At 37.1% G+C, this 24,676-nt stretch overlaps 1 protein-coding gene across 3 annotated transcripts in view; it reads left to right on the top strand.

The window, feature by feature from the left end:
- Positions 1-2,782: 2,782 nt before the first annotated feature.
- The window catches only part of SH3GLB1 (SH3 domain containing GRB2 like, endophilin B1), a 43,680-nt gene continuing 21,786 nt past the window's right edge, over positions 2,783-24,676 (top strand). For 2 of the 3 annotated variants that reach the window (XM_054525077.2, XM_054525030.2), the window contains exons 1-5: positions 2,783-2,986; positions 13,966-14,107; positions 17,762-17,890; positions 20,804-20,937; positions 22,594-22,686. In XM_054525077.2, coding sequence (XP_054381052.1) covers positions 2,915-2,986; positions 13,966-14,107; positions 17,762-17,890; positions 20,804-20,937; positions 22,594-22,686 — 570 coding nt within the window. In that variant the 5' untranslated portion in view covers positions 2,783-2,914. 3 annotated transcript variants of the gene reach the window in all.

The raw sequence follows: 24,676 nt of genomic DNA, 5'->3' as shown, positions 1-24,676 counted from the left end.
TTTGTACTATTCTTGCAACAGTTTTCTTAGTTTGTAAATTGTTTCAAGTTAAAAAATTTGTTTTTAAAAAGAGGGTGAAAATGAGAAATAGGAAACAGTTTCAGAGAAGAAATTGCCAGGATAGACCAATTGGTGGTGGGAAATAAGAGGAAATAATCAAAGGGGACTCAGATTTCTGGCTTAGGTGATTTGGTGTGTATGATTCAATTTATCAATATAGGAAACCCAAGAAAAGAAGAATTTTCAGGAAAAGCAAACTACAACAGACTTGCCACTGGAAATATTGAATCTATGGATAAATAGTTGGAAATTTAGGTTGGGGGTGATGGTGTCACAAAAGAGCTTAGCACTGTAAACATCTTGATTTGATTACTTTCTTCACTTACTAAATCATTTGGGAATTCACTATGTTGCCAGTGTAAACCATAAAATATATAAAAATAAATGGGAAGCGGACACTGCCCTTAAGGGACTCATATCTGGTAAGAGAAATAGAATCAATCTGTAGGCAAAGGGTAGAGACTGATGGAGCAAGTTCTAGAGGGTGACAAATTAGTTCTCAACCTTGGTCACACATTAAGAACACCTGGAGGAACTCCTAAAACATCCCAATGCCCAGTCCACACTCTGGGACTGGATCCAGGCATCAGTGGTTGCTTAAACTCTCCAGGTGATGCCAATGTGCAGCCAAGATTAAGGGAGCAGTGGCTCAATTCAGAACACCTGAGACACCTATTACTTTGAAACATTTGGCAATGATGCAGGAAAGAGTGTCGAGAGAACAGGAGGTGGAAATAACGAAATTTGGTTGAAGAGGCTTCTGCCAAACAGAGTGATGATTTATATTTTCTCTGTAAAGAAAGCAAATCAGCCGGGCGCAGTGGCTCACACCTGTAATCCCAGCACTTTGGGAGGCTAAGGCAGCTGGATCGCTTGATGCCAGGAGTTCGAGACCAGCCTGGCCCACATGGTGAAACTCTGTCTCTACTAAAGATATAAAAAAAATCAGCCGGGCGTGGTGATGCATGCTTGTAATCCCAGCTACTTGGGAGGCTGAGGCAGGAGAATCCTTGAACCCAGGAGGCAGAGGTTGCAGTGAGCTGAGAACATACCATTGCACCCCAGCCTAGGTGACAGAGCAAAACTCTGTCTCAAAAAAAAAAAGTATCAAAGGCTAAGAATAAGGATATATGAAAATAAGGTAAGTATTTTATGGAGAGTGGGGAAACAGGATTACAGCTACAGAGGGTGCAAAAGAAAGAAGTAACATTGTTGTTTTCCCAAGACTGGGAAGATCGAAACACTTGAGGATGAGGATTCAGGGACACCACTGTGTCCACCATTAAAGAATTTCCCCTTTAATGGTGGGCACGGTGGTGTGATCCTTTTGTAGAGACGAGCATAGGTTATGGCAAATATACCTACTTTAAAAACAGCGCTCTGGGAAAAAAGTGCTTTTCCACATAAAGATCTAAAATAGACAATAAATGAGAAATAGGGTTTTTTATTATATATTCATTTTTCCATATTTCTGGAAAATGAAACAGACATGGAGTATTTCAAAGCTGGGAGATTCCATTATATTGGAGTTACCTTAGAAAGAGGGGGCTGTTTCTGCCACCACAACAAAGAATGAAACAACACAAATATTTACATGTTTTCTTCTTGTCCTCATAATGCTTTTACCGCACTCGTCTTTCAACCTTTAACATCTATTGCATCTGTGACTGTTGTTTCAGTAAAACACGGAAGCCTGAATGTGTAAGCTCGTTTCATTGCCTGCTGCACAACCACACAAAACAAAGAGAGCATTTTCTTATTCTTGAAATATGATAGCAACGTCTCCTTCCATGCTTGTACCTGTTTTAATTCCTTTCAAGCAGAGGCTGTATCGTGAAGGATGCTTAAGAAGTTACTTGGAACGACAGGATTTGGAACGGATGTCACATCATATTCTCATTTGTTATTAAAATTAGTCACGCTTAATTGTTAAGGGCTATCCTGTGTCGCTCGCCATCTTTGTGTCCTCCACCTGGCACTTTCCTTTCACACAGTAGGCACGTAGTGTTGAGGTCCCGGAAGGTTGTCAAGTAACCGGCCGGGAGCTTGAGGGCAGGACATTGTCTTTCAGCGTGATATCTCCGACACTTGATTCAGTGCCTGGCACACAGGAGGTATTCAATTATGCTGAATGAATGAGCAACCGGCTCGGTGGGGGACAGTAAATCCAACCCTATTCCGCAAACGTTCGCTGAGCGGCATCCAGGCCTCAGGGACCAAGTGTGTCGCGCGGTGCCATTCTGTGACCGGGACCTGTCAGTTCTAATGTCCAGATATTGTAATTCTATGCTGTAACTCCTATATTTCCTCTTAAAACAAAAAGACAAATGTGGGTCGTGTTCGCTCTGGGCTCTCGTTAAGTGCAAGCATGCAGAGGCGCCGAGATCCCGCCGCTCGCCCTCCCCGCTTCCTCCGCAGGAGCCGGGCGGAGCTCCCGGCGCGCCCTGGGGCTGCGCCGCCGCAATCCTCAAGGGGTCGCTGTTCCCGTGATAACCTCGAGAAAGACTCCACCCCGCGGCCCGCGCTCGTGTTCCCCTTGGGACCCGGGTCCACACGGCGGGGTTGCCCGTCCATCTCCGGCTCGCCCGCGGGGCCCATCGTCGACGTTAGCGGCCGCTTTCCGGGCCGACTGACCCATCCTTGGCGCTCCCGCAGCGAGCGCTTGTTCTCCTCTCTCGCCCCGCCTTCATCCTCCCCCTTCACGGAAACGACAGCTGCGGCTGCGGGGCCGGGCGCCGCCTCCCTCCACCTACCACGTCTGCCTTCGCCGCTCTAGCCCTGCGCCCCAGCCCGGCCGCGGAGCCCCTGCCTCGCCGCCGCTAGGTCAGCCGGCTCCGCCCGGCTGCCGCCTAGGATGAACATCATGGACTTCAACGTGAAGAAGCTGGCGGCCGACGCAGGCACCTTCCTCAGTCGCGCCGTGCAGGTACCCTGGTGCTGGGGGGGAAAGGGGTGGCGGCGCCCGGGAAGGTTGAGGGAGGGGACCCCAGCCTGACGCGGCGCCCGCGGGCCTCGCCGACCACCCAGCGGGCCTGCTGCAGCCAGAGGCCTGGGAGATGGGCGCGGCCTGGTCACCTCCCCGGGCCCGGCGGCGGTTTTCTGCCCCGCTCCTGCCCAACCGCCGCTCCCTGGGAAGCGAGGCGGGGTGGGGACGGGGCCGGAGCTTCCTCCCACCCCTGGAGAACACTTAAGGCTGCACTGTCCGCCTTTCTGATCCCACGACGCCAGTGCTCATGTGGCCTCCACCCCGGGGCTGGCGGAGGCTTGCGAGTCCTTTGGGGTAACCGAGACACAGGCCATTCTTGCACTACCCCCCCACCCTTTCCTTTCGTCTCTCACCCTCCCCTCGGAGTCCAAGAAGGGAGTTTCCTTTTCCTGTCCTTCAACCCAGAGAGCTGCCAACACAGTTCCCTCCGGCCCTCTTTCTCCCTGAAAGGACTGTCCTGGGCTTGGCAGCCGGCAAGGGAAATGGAGATCGCCAGTTGGCGTTGAGACTTTGCCAAGACCACAAGAAACCTAGGGTTGGGGGGTTCTCACTCTTTTTCGAAATGGGAAGCACCAGCTGTAGATCAAGGAGAGATGCGGGGATATTGTTATGGCTATAGTCACAGTAGTATGTTTCAAATATACTTTAAGGGGAAAAGTTGACTACCTCTCGATATTCTGCAATCAAGGAAGTGTCAGTACTAAGGAACTTGGGCCGTTTCCCACAGTCATCACCCATGTTATGCCAACTCAGTAAATCTGTGAACAGATGTAAATTTCACAACATGAGTTATAAACAATCTGGTGTTTACGGTCACGGTAGCAACAACATTCTCTTTTGTAAAAAGAAAACAAAAATAATTTTCTAATATGCATACCAAATTGGTGCTGAAATGTAAATCTGTTCTACGGCTTTACTACTTTCCTTGCCTTTGCCCCAATTTTGTTGGCACAGTTGATCCTACATTGCACTATCCCTAGCAAAAGAGTAGTAGAGCTAGAGCAAGGTGATAGCTGCCTATATTATGAAAAACCTGTCAAGCACTTTGTAATGCATTTGACATATTATCTCCAGTCTTTTCCATAAGTTTGCCAGATAGATGTTATTAACCTTTTTATATATGTGAGGAAGCAGCCTTACTGAGGTTCAGAAACTTGCACAACTAGTAAATAACCAGGTGCTGTCTGACCTAGTACTCCAAGCTGCTTTTTCTTCCGGGATAAGCTTCCAGATTTAAGATAGCTAGAATAATAGAATGTTGTGGCCTAGAGAGACCTTAAAAATCATCTGGTTCAATCTGAGCATTTCCATATCAACAAGCAAGTAATACTTTAGAGATGGGAAATTCCTTCTAGCTTTTGATTTCTAAGTTCTAAAATCTGTACGGTGAGTAATAGGCTAGCTGCCTTAACCCTTTTCTTCCCTTCCTTCCCTAAAATATAATATATTGTAAAGACATTGAGCCTTTATAGTTAAAATGATGTTTTGATTTAAATTCACTAGCTTCTAATAGTTCAAAGACAAGGTGCAAGAAGAATGAGTGATTGAGGGTCTGAAATGAATTTTGATGTGTGAGACACTCGTACACTTTTAACATTGACTGCAGTAGAGGACTAGAGCCCTTGGTATTTTTGTTTGTCCTAGTGCTCGTTACCTATAATTCTAGATGCTTATGAGGATTTGACACTATATAATGCTACTCTTTTAAATACAGTTAAATATGTTTCAGACATATAACTCACACCCCTTAAAGACGACACATTTACTAGAATTTAGTCTGATTTAAATTGTGGATAGACTCAGTTTAAAAAATTAAATCTAGCAAAGCTCTCAAAATGTGTACTTCCCAAAGAATTTTAATTCCTTGTTTCAAATTCTTTAGGAAAAAGTTTTAAATTTTATGCTAATCTGTTGACCATCAAATAATTTTCTTTTCAGTTTTAAATATTTAAGTGTCTACTGCATGTCTGCTTGTGGCTACTATGGACACTGGTGATACAGCAGTGAATAAAATCAACAAAGTGTCTGCCCTCCTGAAGCTTACATTGTAGCGGAAGATAAGCTTGTAAATACATCAGGTGGTGATAAAAATCATGGCCAGAAGAATAGAATAACGCAGAGATGGTGGTTGTTAATATTTTTATTAGTATTTTCTAACATTAGTATCATGTTGTATAGGTAGGATGGTCAGGGCAAGTCTTTCTAATAGGGTGAAATGCAAGAGACCTCAAGGAAGTGACCTAGTTTTTTTGGGAATAAAAGTATTTCAGGCAGCAGGAAGAAGTACAAAGACTGAAGTTGCAGGGGCATTAAGGAGACCAATGAAGGAGCTGTGGCCATAATACAGGTAAAAGGCGATTGTAACTTAGATTACAGTGGTAGCAGTGAAGGTTCCAAATTATCCAGTATTGGCTGTCGGATTGGCTGTGAGGTATGAGAGAAAGATGAGTCAAGGATGACTCCAAGGTTTTGGCTTGAGCCATTTATTAAGGGAAAAATTTTAGGAGAAACAGGCTCCTTTAATGTGTCTGTAATTGTTAGAGATACATACTGAAATGTTTATGGATAAACTTATACCATATCTGAGATTTGGTTTCTGCAGGGTTTTTTTTTTTTTTTTGAGATGGAGTTTGGCTCTTGTTGCCCAGGCTGGAGTGCAATGGCGCGATCTCAGCTCATTGCAACCTTCGCCTCCCTGATTCAAGCCAATCTCCTGCCTCTGTCTTTCAAGTAACTGGAATTACAGGCATGCACCACCATGCCCAGCTAATTTTGCATTTTTACTAGAGATGGGGTTTCGCCATGTTGGTCAGGCTGGTCTTGAACTCCTGACCTCAGGTGATACACCTGCTTCAGCCTCCCGAAGTGCTGGGATTACAGGCGTGAGCCACCACACCAGTTGAGATTAGCTTTTGAATATTTCAGAAGAAACAAAACAGAAGTCGCTGAAACAACATTAACAGAATGTTGATAGTTGTGGAAGGTTGGTTATGGGTTCATGAGGTTTCATTATACTGTTATATTTTTGTATGTTTGACATTTTCCACAATACTTTTTTAAAGATAAAATTTGTAAGAAAAAAAAGGTTGCTTCTAAAATAGAATGTGTGAAATTTGGAATGCTGTGTGGTAGTTTTCAACAAAACACTGCTTTCTCATCTCAGTATTTATTTCATCACTGAGTTCCTACATTAAATTGCATTGACATTAGTATAATGCCAAAGTACCAAGTTTCATGCTAAGAATAGCTTGAGCTATGCCAATATCTCTTTATAAGCAGTAAGAACAGTAGAGAGAGAATTAAACGTTCACATTTATAAATAATAATTTTCATTCAAATCAAATTGTACTGTAAGGAATATGCCATTCTTTGGTTGGCCAACACCGTACATTGTTTTCCATTTTGCTTAAAAATTTCTAAGTTAAAAATTAAACATGTTTCTTGTTTTAAAAGAAGGTCAGATCAAACTGGTAAAGCACATAGATGAGTCCCGTCACCACTCCACTTCCCTCCTTTTAAAATTTGTTTATAAGCCTTGGTACTTTAAAAAGAATGTTAGACTAGAATGTATAAATGAGTAGGAATGTTTATTCTTAACTAGCCCATTTGGTTCCTTGTTTTTAAGTACCTCAAGATGGTAAAATACAAAACTATCAGGTAATTCACCCTTGCTTAATTGTTATTTTACTACAGTTTTAAATGCCATTTATTCTTAGAATCCATCTTTTTAGTCCAAACTTCTTAGTTGAGCGTTAAATACTCCCTTACAATCTGATCCTTTCTCTCACTTATATAAACACTGTATTCCAAATTATTTTTTAATTTCCAAAATATCTTCTACTTATTTTAGGCTTTTGTTCATATAGTTAGACTTCTCTTAAATGTCCTGTCTGCCTATTCTTTCCTTTCCTTAAGATACAACTTTATTCATCTCCAAAATGGAAAGAGTAACAAAAATTTAAAAATAAAAGTAAAATAAACTTTTTTTAAAGATATAGCTTCAAATCCATCTCAGCTGATAAGGCTTCTTAGACCACAAGAGCTCGCTGTGAAATCCTGAATCATTTTCAATTCCGAATGATTAGGTGGCACTTTTCTTCTAATGAACTGTTATGTTAGATCTCTTAGAACACTAAAGTTCTGTTACTCTGACTTTCACATCTTTAATAAGTTTGTATGTGCTAAGGCATCAACTCTGTTTCTTATTCCCCTCTCACAACATCTAACATGGTTCATCTTTTATATCATTTTAGCCAGGCAAATTACTATCCATATGTGAAGTTTAATCTTTGAAGGGCAACAATAAGCATGTTAAATAACGGTATCTTTATTAGTATTTTCTAACATTATGTTTGCGGACCTTGAAGTTAACTAATACCAGTATAAATTGAGTACCTCCTAGGTGCTTGGCATTGAGAGATACAAAGCTGAATGAGACCCTGTTCCTGCCCTCAAAGACTTCATAGTAATAGTCTCAAATTCGTCATAAATATTATTTGTAGTAAATAGCCATTTTGTGAATAACTTTATTTGGTAAATCAAGTGGATAAAGGAACAAGAGATGTGTTTTTAACTCAGAATTCTTATTGAAGCAAAACTTTGCTCACCATCATTAAAATAAGAGCATAGACTTTCTAAAAAGAATTTTTCAAATCAAATTACTTAGGGAGGGAGTTCATTTTAATTTTCTAACATTTCCTCTAAACTGATCATTAAAGTCATACTGTGAAATTCATGAACACCAGCTATTTTCTAAGGAATATAGTTTTTAAAATATAGTTTTGAGCTTGGCCTTGATCTCCCATTTATTTCAGCAAGTGTCATGGTGTGTCTAAGCTAAGGATATAAAGATGAATATGATGTTGCCATTAAATAGCTCCTGTCAGACCCTCCCTGGAGTTCCATTTTGGCACACAACTCTCTCAAGCACTTCTGAAATCCTATTTCTTTTACAGAATTCACACCGTGACAACTTCACCATGTTTCTTAAATTCTAATAAATATGTCACATTCGAAATCCATACATTTTCTTGTTATATAAAAACTCTACATGTTTAGTGTTACTTAAAACTGTTTTCACATCCTTTGGTGCTATTTGCATTACTTTAGTAAAATAGATAAGAAGATAGTTTGTTAACCTGATGTTAAAATTTACACTTATGTACTACATGAGTAAGGTAATTAGAAAATCTATAAAACTCTTTTCAATTCATCATATTTCTTGAAAGAATTTTTTTTTTTTTTTTTTTTTTTTTTTTTGAGACAGAGTCTTGCCCTGTTGCCCAGGCTGGAGTGCAGTGGCATGCTCTTGGCTCACTCACTTATGTACTACATGAGTAAGGTAATTAGCAAATCTATAAAACTCTTCAATTCATCATATTTCTTGAAAGAATTTTTTTTTTTTTTTTTGAGACGGAGTCTTGCCCTGTTGCCCAGGCTGGAGTGCAGTGGCATGCTCTTGGCTCACTGCAACCTCCGTTTCCCAGGTTCAAGTGATCCTCCTGCCTCAGCCCCCCTAGTAGCTGGGATTACAGACACGCGCCACCATGCCCGGCTAAATTTTGTATTTTTAGTATAGACGGGGTTTCACCATGTTGGCCAGGCTGGTCCCGAACTCCTGATCTCAGGTGATCCACCCGCCTTGGCCTCCCAAAGTGCTGTGATTACAAGCATGAGCCACCGTGTGCCCGGCCTTTCTTGAAAGTATTTTTAAGGTAATGACAGAGCTACAAATTAATCCTAAACTCTTAACCACACCCAACTGATGTACTCCTAGTTGCTTTGCTACTGTATTTAAAATGATCAAACACCTAAGTCAATTACTTTAATATTCTTTGGAGAACAACTTACTGAAAGAACCTCAACACAGTTAATGTATTTGAAGCAAAACTCCAGCACAGTGAAGTAACGGTAATAACAGCTGAAATTCCTAAATGGGCCAAAGAGGAAAGTAAAGTAATGCAGCATGCACTAAACCAAGCAATACATATTTAAATAGTTATGAATGAGTTTATAACAGTGGTTCTCAGTCTTGGCTGCACTTAAAATACTTGGGGAATCTTTATAAATGCCAATATATGAGCTACAACCCAGTCCAATTAAATTAGAATCTTAGGGGTTGGATCAGACCAGACATCAGTGTTTTCTAAAGCTCCCTCAAGTAATTCTGAAGAACAGCCAAAATTGGGAACCAATGGAGAAAGATGCACTTTACAGTTTACTAATACATTATTCAGAGTGTGTGTTACATATTTTCCAAGAAATTTAAATTACTTTTAGAGTATTACTCTTTAGTAATACTGGTGATTAGAGTTTGCATTAAATAGATGTCTTTGATCACACACCCATTTTATTTATAGTCTTTTTTTTTTTTTTTTTCTAAAAGTAGAGTTTGGAATCCAGGCTCCTTATTTAATAATGTGGGTTATATGCCTATCCTGTAGTAAAAGAAGGATTACAGTGCCTGGTATAAGGTAGCCGACTCAAAGACAATTCTTTCTGCAAAGCAATATTTAGAGAAAATATATAAAAAGGGGATTAAACTTTCTATTCTTATGCCACTTTGCCGTATTACAAATGAAATATGAAAAAATTAGGTATCAAATTATATTTTAGAAAACATTGAGTTTAATGACTTATTAAGAAGATGCTTATTTACAGTTTGCCTTTTAGGTTGTTTACACAAAAGTTTTTAATTATTAAACTATACTGCCATCTATTCATTAAAAGATACGCTTATAATCAACTAGTTTCTCATTAATACCTATTATCAAGAGATTACAAAATCAGTAATGATTTTTGACTTGAAGATGTTGAAAACTAAAATTTTTATGGGTTAATTTAAAATTTTTTGGTAACTAGGAAAGGGATCTTTTTTTAAAAGAAAGAATTAATAGGTCTTTTGCCCTTCTGAAAAGGTGCCATTATTATAATTTTGTTTGAGTCAAGGCAGTATTCTCCTAGTAGACCATAAAATCCTTGAGGGCAAGAAGTACATCATATGCTGATCATCTTGCAGTAGAAGCCATAAATATTTTTGATTAGTAATTTAAATCTTAATTTAGTTGAGATAACTCCTAGTGTCTGTAGTAGATGCATTATTTACAATGCTTTAGAGAAAATGTATTAAATATTGTATTTGTTATCTTAATACAGTGTACTTCTGATTAATTATGGAAAAATCCTTTTGCTTCCACCAATGATAAAATTGTGGGAAATAATATGTCTTTTACAATTATATATTTAAGTAATAAGATTTAAATTTATAATTTCAATTTTAAAATATGATAGCATTAGCAATGTCCTTATTGTGTGTCTTCCTCCCTTTTATTCATTCATGATAGGATTTAGTTTACTAATTTTGGTGAATAATTATTGAATATCTTGTAGAAAGCAGAAGTGATCTGGAGGAGAAAGCTGTCCAGAGTGCTGTGAACAGACATAGGAGAAAGGAAGCACAGAATATGATTGGATAATAGTAATAGAAATAGAAAATACTAATTTTGGAAATCAGCAGGTATTTACTGGAAGGGTAGTATAGCATGATAAGACTCTGACTCAAACAGATGTGAGATTGAATCCCAACAATGACACCTTGGACAAAGTGTTTAATCACCCTGAGCCTCAATTTATTAATCTCTACAATTATTCTTACCTGTATTTTAAGATTCTTTCGAGTATTGGATGTAGAATGCACAGCTTAGTTAGTGGAATTTTTGAACATACACTAAGCCTTGACACAGAAGTATAAGAAAGATGTAAATGGTCTTGGTGAAAAAATAAAACATTAAAAAAAGAAATTAGAAAATAAAACAAAACTATATATAATGTGCTGAAACGTGAAACATAGAAACATTGTCATGTGACCCTTCCTGCAGTACTGCTATTTTCCAAACAGGTTTTGTGTAATTAGACTGTCTCACTCATGTGTAAGGGTTCCATGTATCTTCTGAACTAGAATAGTTAAAAAAAAAAAAAAACCTACTAATTGTCTGTGTTTGTAGAATCTTTATCAGTTAACATATTTTCTTTCTTCCTCAGACTCATACAAATAAATCACTTGGTGCAAATACCCATCTTTGCTCTGTTATACTTTCATACTCTTTTCAAAAAGAATATATATTTATTGAGATACCTGGGAGGCAGTATCATGAGAGTCACAAAGAAAATGTTAATTAAGCAAACAGGACTTTTTACCTGAAGATTGAAATGTTTTATTTTCCAAATAATTAACTTTCTAATTGCTGATTTTCCTGAAATACTGTCGGGAGAAAACTTGCCCTGAACCCCAGTTTGTATCAGATAAATTCAGTGACTATTTTATTTTATATTTATTTATTTTATTATTAACTTATTAATTAGAGATAGGGTCTTGCTCTGTCACCCAGAATGGAGTGCAGTGGAGTGCAGCTGGGACTACAGGTGTGCACCACTATGCCTGGCTAATTTTTTGGATTTTTTTTGTAGAGATGTGGTTTCGCCATGTTGCCTAGGCTGGTCTAGAACTCCTGAACTCAAGTGATCTGCCTGCCTCAGCCTCCCAAAGTGCTGGGATTACAGGCAGGAGCCCCTGCTCCTGGCCCTAAGTACTGATTTTGAATTATTGATCTGTTGATTTTTCTATTAATCTATTCTTGGTTATTAACTATAAGTTAAAGATTTCCACAGAGAAATTAATATTTAATATGTGTGAGGGTGATGCTAATGAGCTTAAAGAAATTGTGCAACTGGAAGATAAATCATCAGGACTATACACTCTTTCCTTAGATCTTAACATAGTTCATATCATTCAGTCACAGGTCGTTTGTTACCTACTCAGAGATGCTGTTTCTCTAACTACCCCCATCTCACACTCCTCAAACTCCTGCTCCCCTGTCTAGGCCCAAGTTGCCCATCCCTCCCCCACTGAAGCCTTCCCTGATTCTCCTGCTCTCCCTCTTCCTCTCCCTGAAGAATGAATTCTTTCTCTGTACTTGGATTTGTATGTCACTCAGAAACAAACCAACCATGTTGGTCCTCTTTACCATCTTCATATCTTTATATCCTTATTATCAGATTATTTATTTATCTATTGTCTGTCTTTGCCATTAAAGTGTAAGCTTCCTAAGAACAGAAACCTTATCTGTTTTGTTGGCTGCCGAAACCCATGTGTTTAGAAGAGTGCCTAGCACATATGTAGGTGCTTAGTAAGTATTTGTTGAAGGAATAAACAAAATGAACAAATGGATAAACTTGCTTATTAAAGGGAAATTTATGCATGCAGTTTCAATTTTTAACGGGCTAAGTGAAGATTTTTTTTTAGATCACTCTTTATAGGTGATGTTCACCTGAGTGAAAGGTATTCCCTTTCTTCCCTTCCTATGGGTCACTTTATCTGGGAGTTATTTTATCTAGCCATTGGTGGTAGACTTTGAACCTGTAAAAGTCTAGTAGGAGGTCTGTTGCTTAGAATCTTCAGGGATCTGTAAAGACTGTGGGGTTCTCTGTTAAGAATGAGGTTGCATAGTTTATCCAGCTTGCCTTGGGATCAGGGTTTGCTTTTGCTTAGTGCCCAATCCTCCAGCTACACTGCAAGTTTATGGGCTTAGGCAATAGCTTTGGAACTGCTATTTTTGGTTCTACCCACTGGGTCAGGGGCTGGCTATAGACCATTCTCAAAAAGACCCAAGGCTTTACAAAAGCTATTTAAGCTCTTATTTCTAGCCCCTAAACAGGAGCCTCAGTGGAGATTGTAACTAGAAGTCTAAGAATAGAATTCTAGAGGACCCTTCAGCTTAAGGTGCTGATAATAACCTGAAAGTATTAAACCAAGAAGAAGGGTGCTGAACGAAACAATAAAACTCAGAAAATAGAGTAGAAAATGAGATTTTTAAGAAACGAAAGGAGAAAAAGGCAAGGTGAACACTGTTTTGTCAGCCAGAAGTGAGTCATTACTGAGCACAGAATTAATGCTAGTGGTATACCTGTGTTAAGATGGGAGGAAGCCACATATTCTAGAGGAAAATGATGCATGATAAACAGCTTGAGTCATCACCTCTAATGTTTAATTAAAAGTATCCAGAAGGCTCTAGATCTACACAGAATCTTTTTACCTCTTTATTATTACATAGGCAATGCTACCTTTTCTCAAATACTAGTATATTCAATAATAAAAATTGATTCGTTGAGTACGTTTAACCACATTTTATGACCTTTTAAAGATGTCTTCATAGTATGAATAGGATATGTTCCAAAAGTTAGTCTATAAATAAATTGCTGGAACATATCCTCAACAGCTTAAATGACAGATTTTATGGTATGTTCTGGGAAACTATTTATCTAACTAGGTGTGATTAAAGTGCTAATAAGACATAAACCACAATAAACATTAACAGCTCTTTTAAAACTTAATAATTACAAGGCACCGAACAAAGTGATTTGCATACACAATCATACTTAATCCCCCAAACACTATAAAATATGTATTGTCTCTCTTTTATAATAGAGGGTACTAAAGAAAAAATATTCAATACGTTGCTGAGGTCACACAGCAAGCAACGAAGTTAAGATTTGAATTCAGATCCAACTGACTCAAAGCTCTTACTCCTTACCATTATCCTAGTCTACCTAGGATAGGTAGTTGAAATAGTTGCATACTTTATATATGAAGAAGTATACTTAGGTTTTCTGTAGAATTCACACCATACATTTTAGCAGAACTAAGGGTATGTGATGACTGTAAGGTAAGGTCATCCACAAAAGAAGTATGGATAAATTACCATAGAAGCAAAAAAAAAGTATTCATAAGCAATGGCTTACAAAGCTGGAGCATGGTTATTTGTATGTTTAGGATTGTGTAGCTTTGAATTTGCTTTTTACTTATTGATATGGTTCCCTAAAATTTATTTGCAGTATAATTTTTGTTTTACAATCAATAACAGTTCACAGAAGAAAAGCTTGGCCAGGCTGAGAAGACAGAATTGGATGCTCACTTAGAGAACCTCCTTAGCAAAGCTGAATGTACCAAAATATGGACAGAAAAAATAATGAAACAAACTGAAGTGTTATTGCAGCCAAATCCAAGTAAGAAACTCTACCTCTTGTGTACCTTAAGTACTATTAGTGGGTTTTTAAATGTTAAAAAAAAAAGTTTTAATGGCCATCTGAAAACATAGGATTTTTTTATTGTAGCTTCAGGGTCTGTGGGTTTTTTTGTGTGTGCTTTTGTGAAGAGGAAGTGATAAACAGCTACGTACCTAACCAATTTTAAAATATTTTTCAGTCTTTTATAGAATCCTTGTAAAAAATCTCAATTTTAGGCAGTGACTTTGAATTTTAAGATTTATGAGCAGCCGTGTATATAAATATGTTTTCCTTTTTCATCTAGGGAAGAATTGTCCCTAGATAATTAAGACAAAGTTATATAGATGCTTAAGTAGGTACCATTTTTTATGTTTAAGTTTTTGGTGTGTTTTTTTGTCTGTCTGTTTGTTTGTTTGTTTGTTTTTGAGACAGAGTGTCACCCTGTAGCCCATGCTGGAGTGCAATGGTGTGATCTTGGCTCACTGCAACCTCCACCTCCCAGGTTCAAGCAATTCTTCTGCCTCAGCCTCCCAAGTAGCTGGGATTACAGACATGTGTCACCACGCCCAGCTGATTTTTTTTCTTTTTTGTATCTTTAGTAGAGATGGGGTTTCACCATGTTGTCCAGCCTAGTCTCGAACTCCTGACCTCGTGATCCACCTGCCTCGGCCTCCCAAAGTGCTGGGATGACAGGCATAAGCCATTGTGCCCAGCCTGTGTTTAAGTTTTACATTTTCACATAAATTATTTCATTTGATCTTCAGACAACTACGAGATTTTCAGATAAGTCAACTCAATAACCTTGCAGTTAAGGTGCATAATTGTTTAGTGAATGAAACTCATGAGTTAGCATCTTGTCCAATGTAGCATAGCTAATTAGAAGTGGAAATTGGACTAGAACCAGGTGTATGAACATCCAGTCTTTTCACTGTGAGCTTTGCATATCAAAACTGAAGAACAAAGATACAATGTATGCTTTCCTTCTTTTTTTCCCCAATGTTGTTTGGGACCAAGTTGTGATATGACATATGCTTACTTTTAGATACTAACTTAAACTTCAAGCACTATACAAATATTAGCAGTTCTCTATCATTTTAGTTAAATAGTAGTGACTTTTTAAATACGCCTTTTGGTTGAAAAACTTAACTCTTGAGTTCTGTGCTCAGTACCTGGGTAACAGGTTCATGTGTACCCCAAACTTCAGCATCATTCAATATACCCATGTAGCAGATCTGCATGTGTACTCCTTGAATCTAAAATAAAAGTTGGAAATAAAATAAGCTTTTTGCACTTTGAGTGAGTCCTAATGTCTTTGGACACCATGTAATATTTTTTATTCATTTAAGGCCATTTAAATTCTACACTCTGGCACTTTTATTAAAAGTAATAGACATTTTTCCCCTTGTTCTAAACATATTTTTCTGAATGGGAAATAAGCTCATTCACAACTGATAAACAGGGAAATAAAATACAATTCCCTCCTGCCCCTGTTTTGTGCCAGGAAGTAGTAATAATTATTTTTGTTTTTTGTTTATGCTCTGGTTTTTTTGTTTTGTTTTGTTTTGTTTGAGACAGCGTCTTGCTGTGTCACCCAGGCTGGAGTGCAGTGGTGTGATCTTGGTTCACTGCAACCTCCGCCTCCTGGGTTCAAGCGATTTTCCTGCCTCTGCCTCCCAAGAGTAGCTGGGATTACAGGTGTCCACCACCATACCCGGCTAATTTTTGTATTTTTAGTAGAGACAGGGTTTCTCCATGTTGGCCAGGCTGGTCTCGAACTCCCGACCTCAGGTGATCTGCCCGCCTCAGCCTCCCAAAGCGCTGGGATTACAGGTGTGAGCCACCATGCCCGGCCAGTGCTCTGGTTAGTAAGTTACACAGGTTTTGAGTAGCCAAACCTAACACTCCTTTTCTTGTAATTCCTATGTTGTTTTCAATGTATGATCTTCTGGAAATGGGTTTTTCAAAAATATGTTATGCCAAAATACATATTACATTGTAGCAGAATTGCCTGCATATTTAAGATTTTATTATAGCCTATTGAAATTAAACATTTATTAGTATACCAAATATTTTATTAACTGAACGAAGTCAGCATAAGATTCCATTTTAAACTTTTGACCAGATAGGTGGAAAAGCAGTCAAAATTAAGAATCAGAGTCAAAACACAAAGCGCTTTTCTTTTTTTTTTTTTTTTTTTGAGACAGAGTCTCACTCTTTCACCCAGGCTGGAGTGCAGTGGCACAATCTCTGCTCACTGCAAGATCTGCCTCCTGGGTTCAAGTGATTGTCCTGCCTCAGCTTCCCGAGTAGTTGGGATTACAGGCATGCGCTACCACACCTGGCTAATTTTTGTATTTTTTAGTAGAGACAGGGTTTCACCATGTCAGCCAGGCTGGTCTCAAACTCCTGACATCAGGTGGTCTATCTGCCTTGGCCTCCCAAAGTGCTGGGATTACAGGCATGTACCACCACACCGGGCCAAAATGAAGTTCTGAAATTTAACTAGTATCTTTTAAATGGTTATGTTTTAAAAAGCTCTTTTTGGTTTTAACTATTTAAAGGTATTTAATTTCTGCTTTAAAACTTCTGATTTTGTACTAGAATCTACCATAAAAGCAAGTATTATTGCTATACTCTATTTTATGTATTATAACTAAGCCTTTTACCAACTCCTGAAGTGTTTCTGTTACTGGTTCAGCTCATTTTTGAAGTTTTCAGTGCACTGTGTGAAACTTCCGCATGCGTAGGAATCTATGTGAGGTACTTAAAGAGAACCTATTTGACTTAGCTTCGATTTATGCTTAATCATTGTTTCTGGAAACTTAAGCCATTTTTTCACTTGTTCCTGAAATACCTCTAGGTTTGGACAGCATTGTAAATGTTAATATCTTTGGTCTTAAGCATTTTGCTAACCAAGTGTTTATTCAGCTTTTATTTTTTTCCCCCTTTCCATTTATTCTAATGTTCTATTATTGCTTTAACCTTTCGTATTTTAAACTTATTTTTAATGATGAAATCTTTTGAGTGAATGCATGCTCAGAGATAATATCTATATACTTGTGTACTTTAAACATAAACTAAAGCCAAGGCATCATATTGCTGATCTATCTGTAGACTATTCCAAGCCTGTATTGTTCTATTCCTTAAGCACCTGTGTCTATATTTAGACTCTTGGCAAGAAAAAGAGAGAGCAAATGCTCATGCTAAAGCTGTCAGATGTAAGTCTTTGGTTCTTCTAGGTACTTTATATCTGTATTTTCCTAGCCAGAAATCCTGATTTTGAAATTATGAATGTACATTCAGAGTAAAAATTAGAGTTAAAATGCTACAAACAGGGCAAAGACACCTTCAATAAATATTAAGTGAATTAATCAGTCCTTTTCTGGAACTTAAAATCTTGTAGAATACTCAAATAATTATTTTATTTTATTTTAAAATGCTTTTGTGCGAAGATATTTTATCTAATTTCTAAAATATAATTTTTTAGTTATATAATAGTCTAACATAAAATTTAAAAAATTATTAAGATATGTGCTTGAATGAATGCTAACTTTATATTTAGAAGATGATAAATGGCTGCTGATGGGGAAAAATACAATCTTCTAATTAGTTTTGCTTTTTAGAAATCGTTGGTAATTTTAGCCTTTCTCCTAGATGCCAGGATAGAAGAATTTGTTTATGAGAAACTGGATAGAAAAGCTCCAAGTCGTATAAACAACCCAGAACTTTTGGGACAATATATGATTGATGCGGGGACTGAGTTTGGCCCAGGAACAGCTTATGGTAAGTGAAATGCAAAAAGTTCTAATAAGGGATATCTTTATATTTAGATTTATTAGAGATGTCATTAACATATTAGTAGGCCGGGTGCAGTGGCTCACACCTGTAATCCCAGCACTTTGGGTGGCCGAGGCAGGCGGATCACGAGGTCAGGAGATCGAGACTATCCTGGCTAACATGGTGAAACCCCGTCTCTGCTAAAAATAACAAAAAATTAGCTGGGTGTGGTGGCAGACACCTGTAGTCCCAGCTACTTAGGAGGCTGAGGCAGGAGAATGGTGTGAACCTTGGAGGCGGAGCTTTCAGTGAGCCAAGATCGCACCACTGAACTCTAGCCTGTGCCACAGAATGAGACTCCATCTCAAAAAAAAAAAAAAAAACATAGTAATAGAATTGGTTTTAACTTCAAATTTATGTTAAAAATTTTCGATGAAGTGAGAAATATAGGCAAATATGTACAGTTAAATTTAATATTTAATATATTTAAGCATATATTTAGTTATTCAGAGAATTCATATCTTTTTTAGTTCTAAAAAGTTTAATGAATTCTTCACTTGTTCTCCCAGTGATCTTATAATACCTATGTTGTAATACTTGTGATATTGCAATTATTGTTTGCATATGTCTCTTTTTAAAAAAGCTTTCTTAGAGCTTATGTTATGTTAAAGGTACTTGGCACATAGTGCTTGAACAAATCAGTGCTTTTGTTATAATTTTGCAATAATGTCAGTAACCAAAAAATATTAACAATTGTTATCTCTGGATATTTGGATTACATTTCATTTCTGTTTTTCTCTTATGTATTTCAAATTTTCTATAGCCCTGGTTTAGTTACACTAGCTTTATTTGTTGCTGTACAGACTTTAAATGTATAGCCCTGAAGCTCAAAGTTACACATCTTTATTGTCACTCTAATTTTCTCATAACATGAGACTATTACAGATTTCAGTAGCTTCTTTTCCTGTTGTTTATGTCTAATAATAATTCTCTTTATACATCTGCAAGATACAGTCTTTGGATATGAAATGGTAGGTAGATTAAATTAATTTCTACACATAGTTCTGATTTACAGAATGGTTTATAAATTCTAGGATTAAATGAATTTTAAGCTTTAGTAGTTATCTTTATGTCAGAAAGAAATAACCTAAATATTGTTGAATGCCACTAATCCATTGACAGGCTTTTTTAGATACACAACTTTGAAACTTCTACATCGTGTTCTTCAAAATCTAATTTTTAAGTCTGAAAATGCTTAGAACTTCAAAATAAAATTATTTCTGAATTTTAACTGTTAATTTTTAGAAAAATGTTATACATTAAACAGATGTTTTATTGCCTACTTGTGCCAAGCTCAGTTAGATGCTGGGATCATTAAGGTATGTGAAAGGAACCCAGCAGCCCCTTCCTTCACCAGGCTGAAGAAGGTTTTAGCAGAGCATGAACGTTAGTAAAGGCTTCTAGATTTTCTTCCCTTTTAAATCTCCTTAATCTGTTTGCACCTCTAGTAATTCTAGTGAATGTACCCTGGTTATTAGAATTGGGCTTTGTGAACCTATTACCTTATTAGTAATTAATACTAAAAATTGAGTATCACAGGCATGGGCTAAGCATTATATAGTATATATATTTACATATTAAGTAAATTCTCATTTATATCCTGCTTTTAAGATAAATTATATTACCTTCATTTTAAAGACAAGGAAACAGGTTTGGAGAAGTTAAATAATTAATCCACAGTCACAGCTAGTATAGTAATTCAAATGAAGATCTGTCTGTATCCAGTGACGGAGCTCTTAACTACTATCCGTATTACCTTCCTTATCAGTCAGATCAAAGCTTATCCTAACATGAAGGGATTAAGAGCCTCAGAGCTAAAGCTTATTAGAAGTAAAACTAGGAGTGGAACCCTGATCTTGGGGTTTCCTTTCTTTCTACTCTACTTTGTACTGTACTTGCCCTATTTAAGTATCAGAGTATTTGTATTGCAAAAGCATGGATTTTTTAACTTAAGATATCACTATGAACTATTACTTATAGATACTTCAGATGATAACTGCAGGGATGTAGAAACAGAGGACAAATTGTGACCTGATCTCTTGGAAGCATTATACTTTTATAAGTATAACCATAGTCACCCCTCGATATCCATGGGGGATTGGATCCAGGCCCCCCACCCTGAGGATACCAAAATCCATGGATACTCAGGTGTCTTATATAAAATGGCATAGTGTTTCCATATAACCTATGCACATCCTCCCTTGTACTTTAAATCATCTGAATGTAAATGCTATGTAAATAGTTGTTATGCTGTAGTTTTTAGGAAATAATGACAAGGGAGAAAAGTCTGTACACGTTCAGTACAGAGGCAACCATCTTTTTTTTTTTTTTTTTTTTTTCCATAGTGACAGGACCTGCTGTGTTGCCCAGGCTGGCCTTAAACTCCTGGGCTCAAACGATCCTCCTGCTTCAGCTTTGGAGTAGCTGGGACTGCAGGCATATGCCACCACTGTGCCTGGCTCCTCAGCCACCCTTTTTTTTCTTTCTTTTTTTTTTTTTCCTGAATATTTTTGATCTGTGGTTGGTTGAACCCATGGATGCAGAACCCGTAGATACAGAGGGCCGACTGTGACCGTAAATATTTTGGGGTATATTTGCCCTCTTTAGTCTCATTGGTAGAATTGGTACAATTATCTATGCTACAATAGGAAGTTCATCTTTGTCTCCTTCATTTAGACACATACTCTTAAATTTACTTTTAAAATAAAACTACCTTAATTAGTTAATTCTATTTGGTTTTACTTTAGCAAACAAGTGACAGCTAACTTTTAAACAGACCAAATTGCTGATTTATCTTTACATGATTTTATTTTCTGATATTACCAGACAATGATTTTTAAAAACATTTTTCCTTTGCAGGTAATGCGCTTATTAAATGTGGAGAAACCCAAAAAAGAATTGGAACAGCAGACAGAGAACTGATTCAAACGTCAGCCTTAAATTTTCTTACTCCTTTAAGAAACTTTATAGAAGGAGATTACAAAACAATTGCTGTGAGTTGAAAAATGTCCCCTTTATTTAGTAAAATCACTTAGATATATATTTATACTTTTTAATGAATAATTTGGCCTCATAATGACTGTGTAGATGTAGTGGATTACAAAATTAAATAATCTAGGTTGGTGCATGTTCACCAGAACACAAAATTAAACCAAAGTAAAAGACTACTGATACATTTACTCCATTTGTGTGTCCTACAGTGTTATTGAGATGCCTTTATCCCTTTTCATTCATTACCAACACTAAAATCTATAGAGAGGTTCCTGGAAGGATTATGAAAATATGGTCTAAAATATCACCATAGTATATATATCATGTAGCTCTTCATTTTTTAGGATTTTAACTTATTTTCTTAGTGATAGAGAATGAAAATTTTCTAAGAGTTTTGCAGAGCTGCTCTTATATTATAAATACTTCAAACTTTAATTTGCAGATTTCCTATTACAATATATTATAGAAACTTTCAATATGTTCACAATGGATTTGTCTCTGTATAAACAAGTATTTGGCCTGAGACAGAAGAACTACCAAGTTAAAGTATGATTTAAAAGATATTAGTGGCCAGGCGTGATGGCTAACGCCTGTAATCCTAGCACTTTGGGAGGTCAAGGTGGGCGGATCACTTGAGGTCAGGAGTTCGAAACCAGCCTGACCACCATGGTGAAACCCCGTCTCTACTAAAAATACAAAAAAATTAGCTGGGCGTGGTGACAGGTGCCTGTAATTCCAGCTACTCGGGAGGCTGAGGTAGGAGAATCGCTTGAACCCCGGAGGCAGAGGTTGCAGTGAGCCAAGATCGTGCCACTGCACTCCAGCCTGGGGGACAGAGTGAGACTCCATCTCAAAAAAAGTGAAATAAAATAAAGTAAAATAAAAATTAGCTTATCAGTGCAATGAAATTTGCCGTATGGAATCTAAGATTAAAGCAAACTGAATTATAATAAACTTACATACTGTACAGAAGCTTGAAATTCCCTGAAGAATTCCAAGATACTATACTAATGTTTATTCATTATTCTGTAAGTTTGAAATTCCATTTTGGAGTGATTGGGTTGTATTTGGTGCTATGACACATTAAATGCAGCCTGCCCAATCCTTGAGGTAGGACACCAGGCATCAAGGAACCCTTGCCCCAGGTGTATACTTCCTTCTTTCTAGGCACTTTCAGGATAATCTGTAACAATTTGAAAGTCTTTCAGTCTGGCCACTAATGATGTTTTGGGCTGCACAATTCCTTTTGGAGATAGACTGTCTTGTGGAATGTTTGGCAACATTTCTGGCTTCTGGCTAGCAGACGCCAATAACATCCCTCCCCCAATTGTGACAACTAAAAAGGTATTGCCAAATGTTCCCGAGGCAGGGACAGGATCACAAAATATTAAAACTGATATTCCTTTGTTTCCATCATTGCCTGCCATCTTTCCCAGATCCTTACAATGTTTCAATTATTTATTTTAAAATTTAAAACAGTAACAAGGGGGTGGGGGGGGGGGCCAGATACATGAATGGTAACTTTATAGCCAATTTTATAATCATAGATCTTTATCAAATGATACATATGTTTACTAGGGAATAATACTTTAAATGTGTATGCTCTTAACAGAATTTTAGCATCTTTAGCCTTTATTTTTTCTTTTCTATATTTATAGAAAGAAAGGAAACTATTGCAAAATAAGAGACTGGATTTGGATGCTGCAAAAACGAGACTGAAAAAGGCAAAAGCTGCAGAAACTAGAAATTCAGTAAGTAAATAGAAAAATATTTTTGATTAATAACTTTAAGATTTGTAAAAGATTTTGCTAATATACCATGAAAGATACAGACTATTAACTTTAGGGTCTTGTTTTTGTGCTTTCTAAACAAATTTATCAGAACTTAATACATCCAAATCACTGCAAAGTAGTCATATCAAAAAGGTGATATTCATGGCCAGGCACAGTGGCGCATGCCTGCTATCCCAGCACTTTAGGAGGCTGAGGCAGGCAGATGGCTTGAGCCCAGGAGTTTGAGACCAGCCTGGGCAACATGCACAGCCATGTCTCTCTACAGAAAGTACAAAAATGAATGGGCATGGTGGCACCCACCTGTAGTCCCAGCTACTCAGGAGGCTGAGATGGGAGAATCTCTTGAGCGTGGGAGGTGGAGGCTGCAGTGAGCCAAGTTTGCGCCACTGCACTCCAGCCTGGGCAACAGAGCCAGACCCTGTCTTAAAAAAAAAAAAAAAAATATATATATATATATATATAAAATATATATATAATATATGTGTGTATATATATATACACACATACGTGATATTTAGCTATACAGCTACTGCTAAAAAACAAAAATTATGGTAGCTCCTAATGTGTCATATTTTTTTAAATATCCTCAGTGGTGGCAAATATTTTTGGAGATAGATTTATTATAATTGGAAATAGCAAAAAAGATAGTAATTAAGATGAGACTCAAGTTTGAGAATACTTGCGTGTGACTTAAAAATTAGATTAGTTCCCTTTCCACACACTGCTCAAACTAACTAAAAGAATGTTCACCAAGAATAGTTCCAAAACCATTCAAACCAACAGTGGCAGTATGGATTTTCAGGCAACGATGTTGAATGAGAGGAAACTCATTTGGATAAATAAATTCTAGTATATATTCCAGAAAACCTCGGAATATTGAGTAGGTGTATATTAAATATAATTAAATTTTTCTTTAAAGATTTATAAGCTTTTTAGTTAATCCAAGTTGTACTGTCTATATTATTCCAGAATTTGAAAACATCAGATTTGAATTGGAATAACTTTAAAATAGTACAAAATAAACCAAGTATGAATTTGTTAGAAGAAGCTAACAAGTTAATACTTAATTTGAGCTATGGTATGATATTACCCCTGCCTTCTGTTTCCAAGTCACTACCACTGCCAACATCAAGAATCATTGCCTTAATGAGCATATTACCACAGTGCTGGTACTGTCTTATAGTTCTCTTGTTTGGGGGATAAAAAGGTTGAAAATTGGTTTAGAGTGAAATTTAAAACTGATTAACTTGGTATTGGATAGTAATGTCTTATGAGACTACCCCAATACCTTGTATGAGCAGAATAAGTTATTTTTGTCTATGGTTTTTTCTTTTTGGTGACACTGTATTAGTTACTGCTAGAGAAGAGCTATCTTTGATAAGACATTAATTCCAAATTTACTGGCATTTTCACTTCACAGTTTATCATTACATCATCATCACAAACAACAAAACTTCCCTAAACAGACTATCTGCAGCATCAGAACTTTGAAAATGAACACTATAGATAGCAGGAGACCTTGAATTCTTTTATTAGTTTCTAGTTGCTAATAATTAATTTGAAAAGTAAATTATAAACTAGTTTTTAAAGATAGTAATTTCATACTCAGGAAAAAACTTAAGGATCATTTGGAAATAAATATTTTAACTGGGACAGAATGTCTTTATTCAAGATGCCTATATGTGCCCAGTGATAATTGTGGAATAAAAATACTGTTACCAAGTTTCAGTACAAAACTTTGTTTAAAAAGCACTATTACAGGAATGACAGTCTGCTTTTCTACCTGGAAAAGTTCCAGAAAGCACACATATATAGATTTAACAGTGTACAGAGTCCTTTAATATTTCTAAATTATTTTACCACTGCTATTAAAATATATAGGCCCTAAATATAATAGTAGACCAATTTTGAGATGTTTCCTTTTTGAGATATCTAGAAAAGATCTTGG

This window comes from Pongo abelii, chromosome 1 (genome assembly GCF_028885655.2).
Source record: "Pongo abelii isolate AG06213 chromosome 1, NHGRI_mPonAbe1-v2.0_pri, whole genome shotgun sequence".
NCBI classification, from domain to species: Eukaryota; Metazoa; Chordata; class Mammalia; order Primates; family Hominidae; genus Pongo; species Pongo abelii.
Note: the sequence above shows the minus strand (reverse complement) of the source record. Positions and strands in the feature narration are given on the sequence as shown.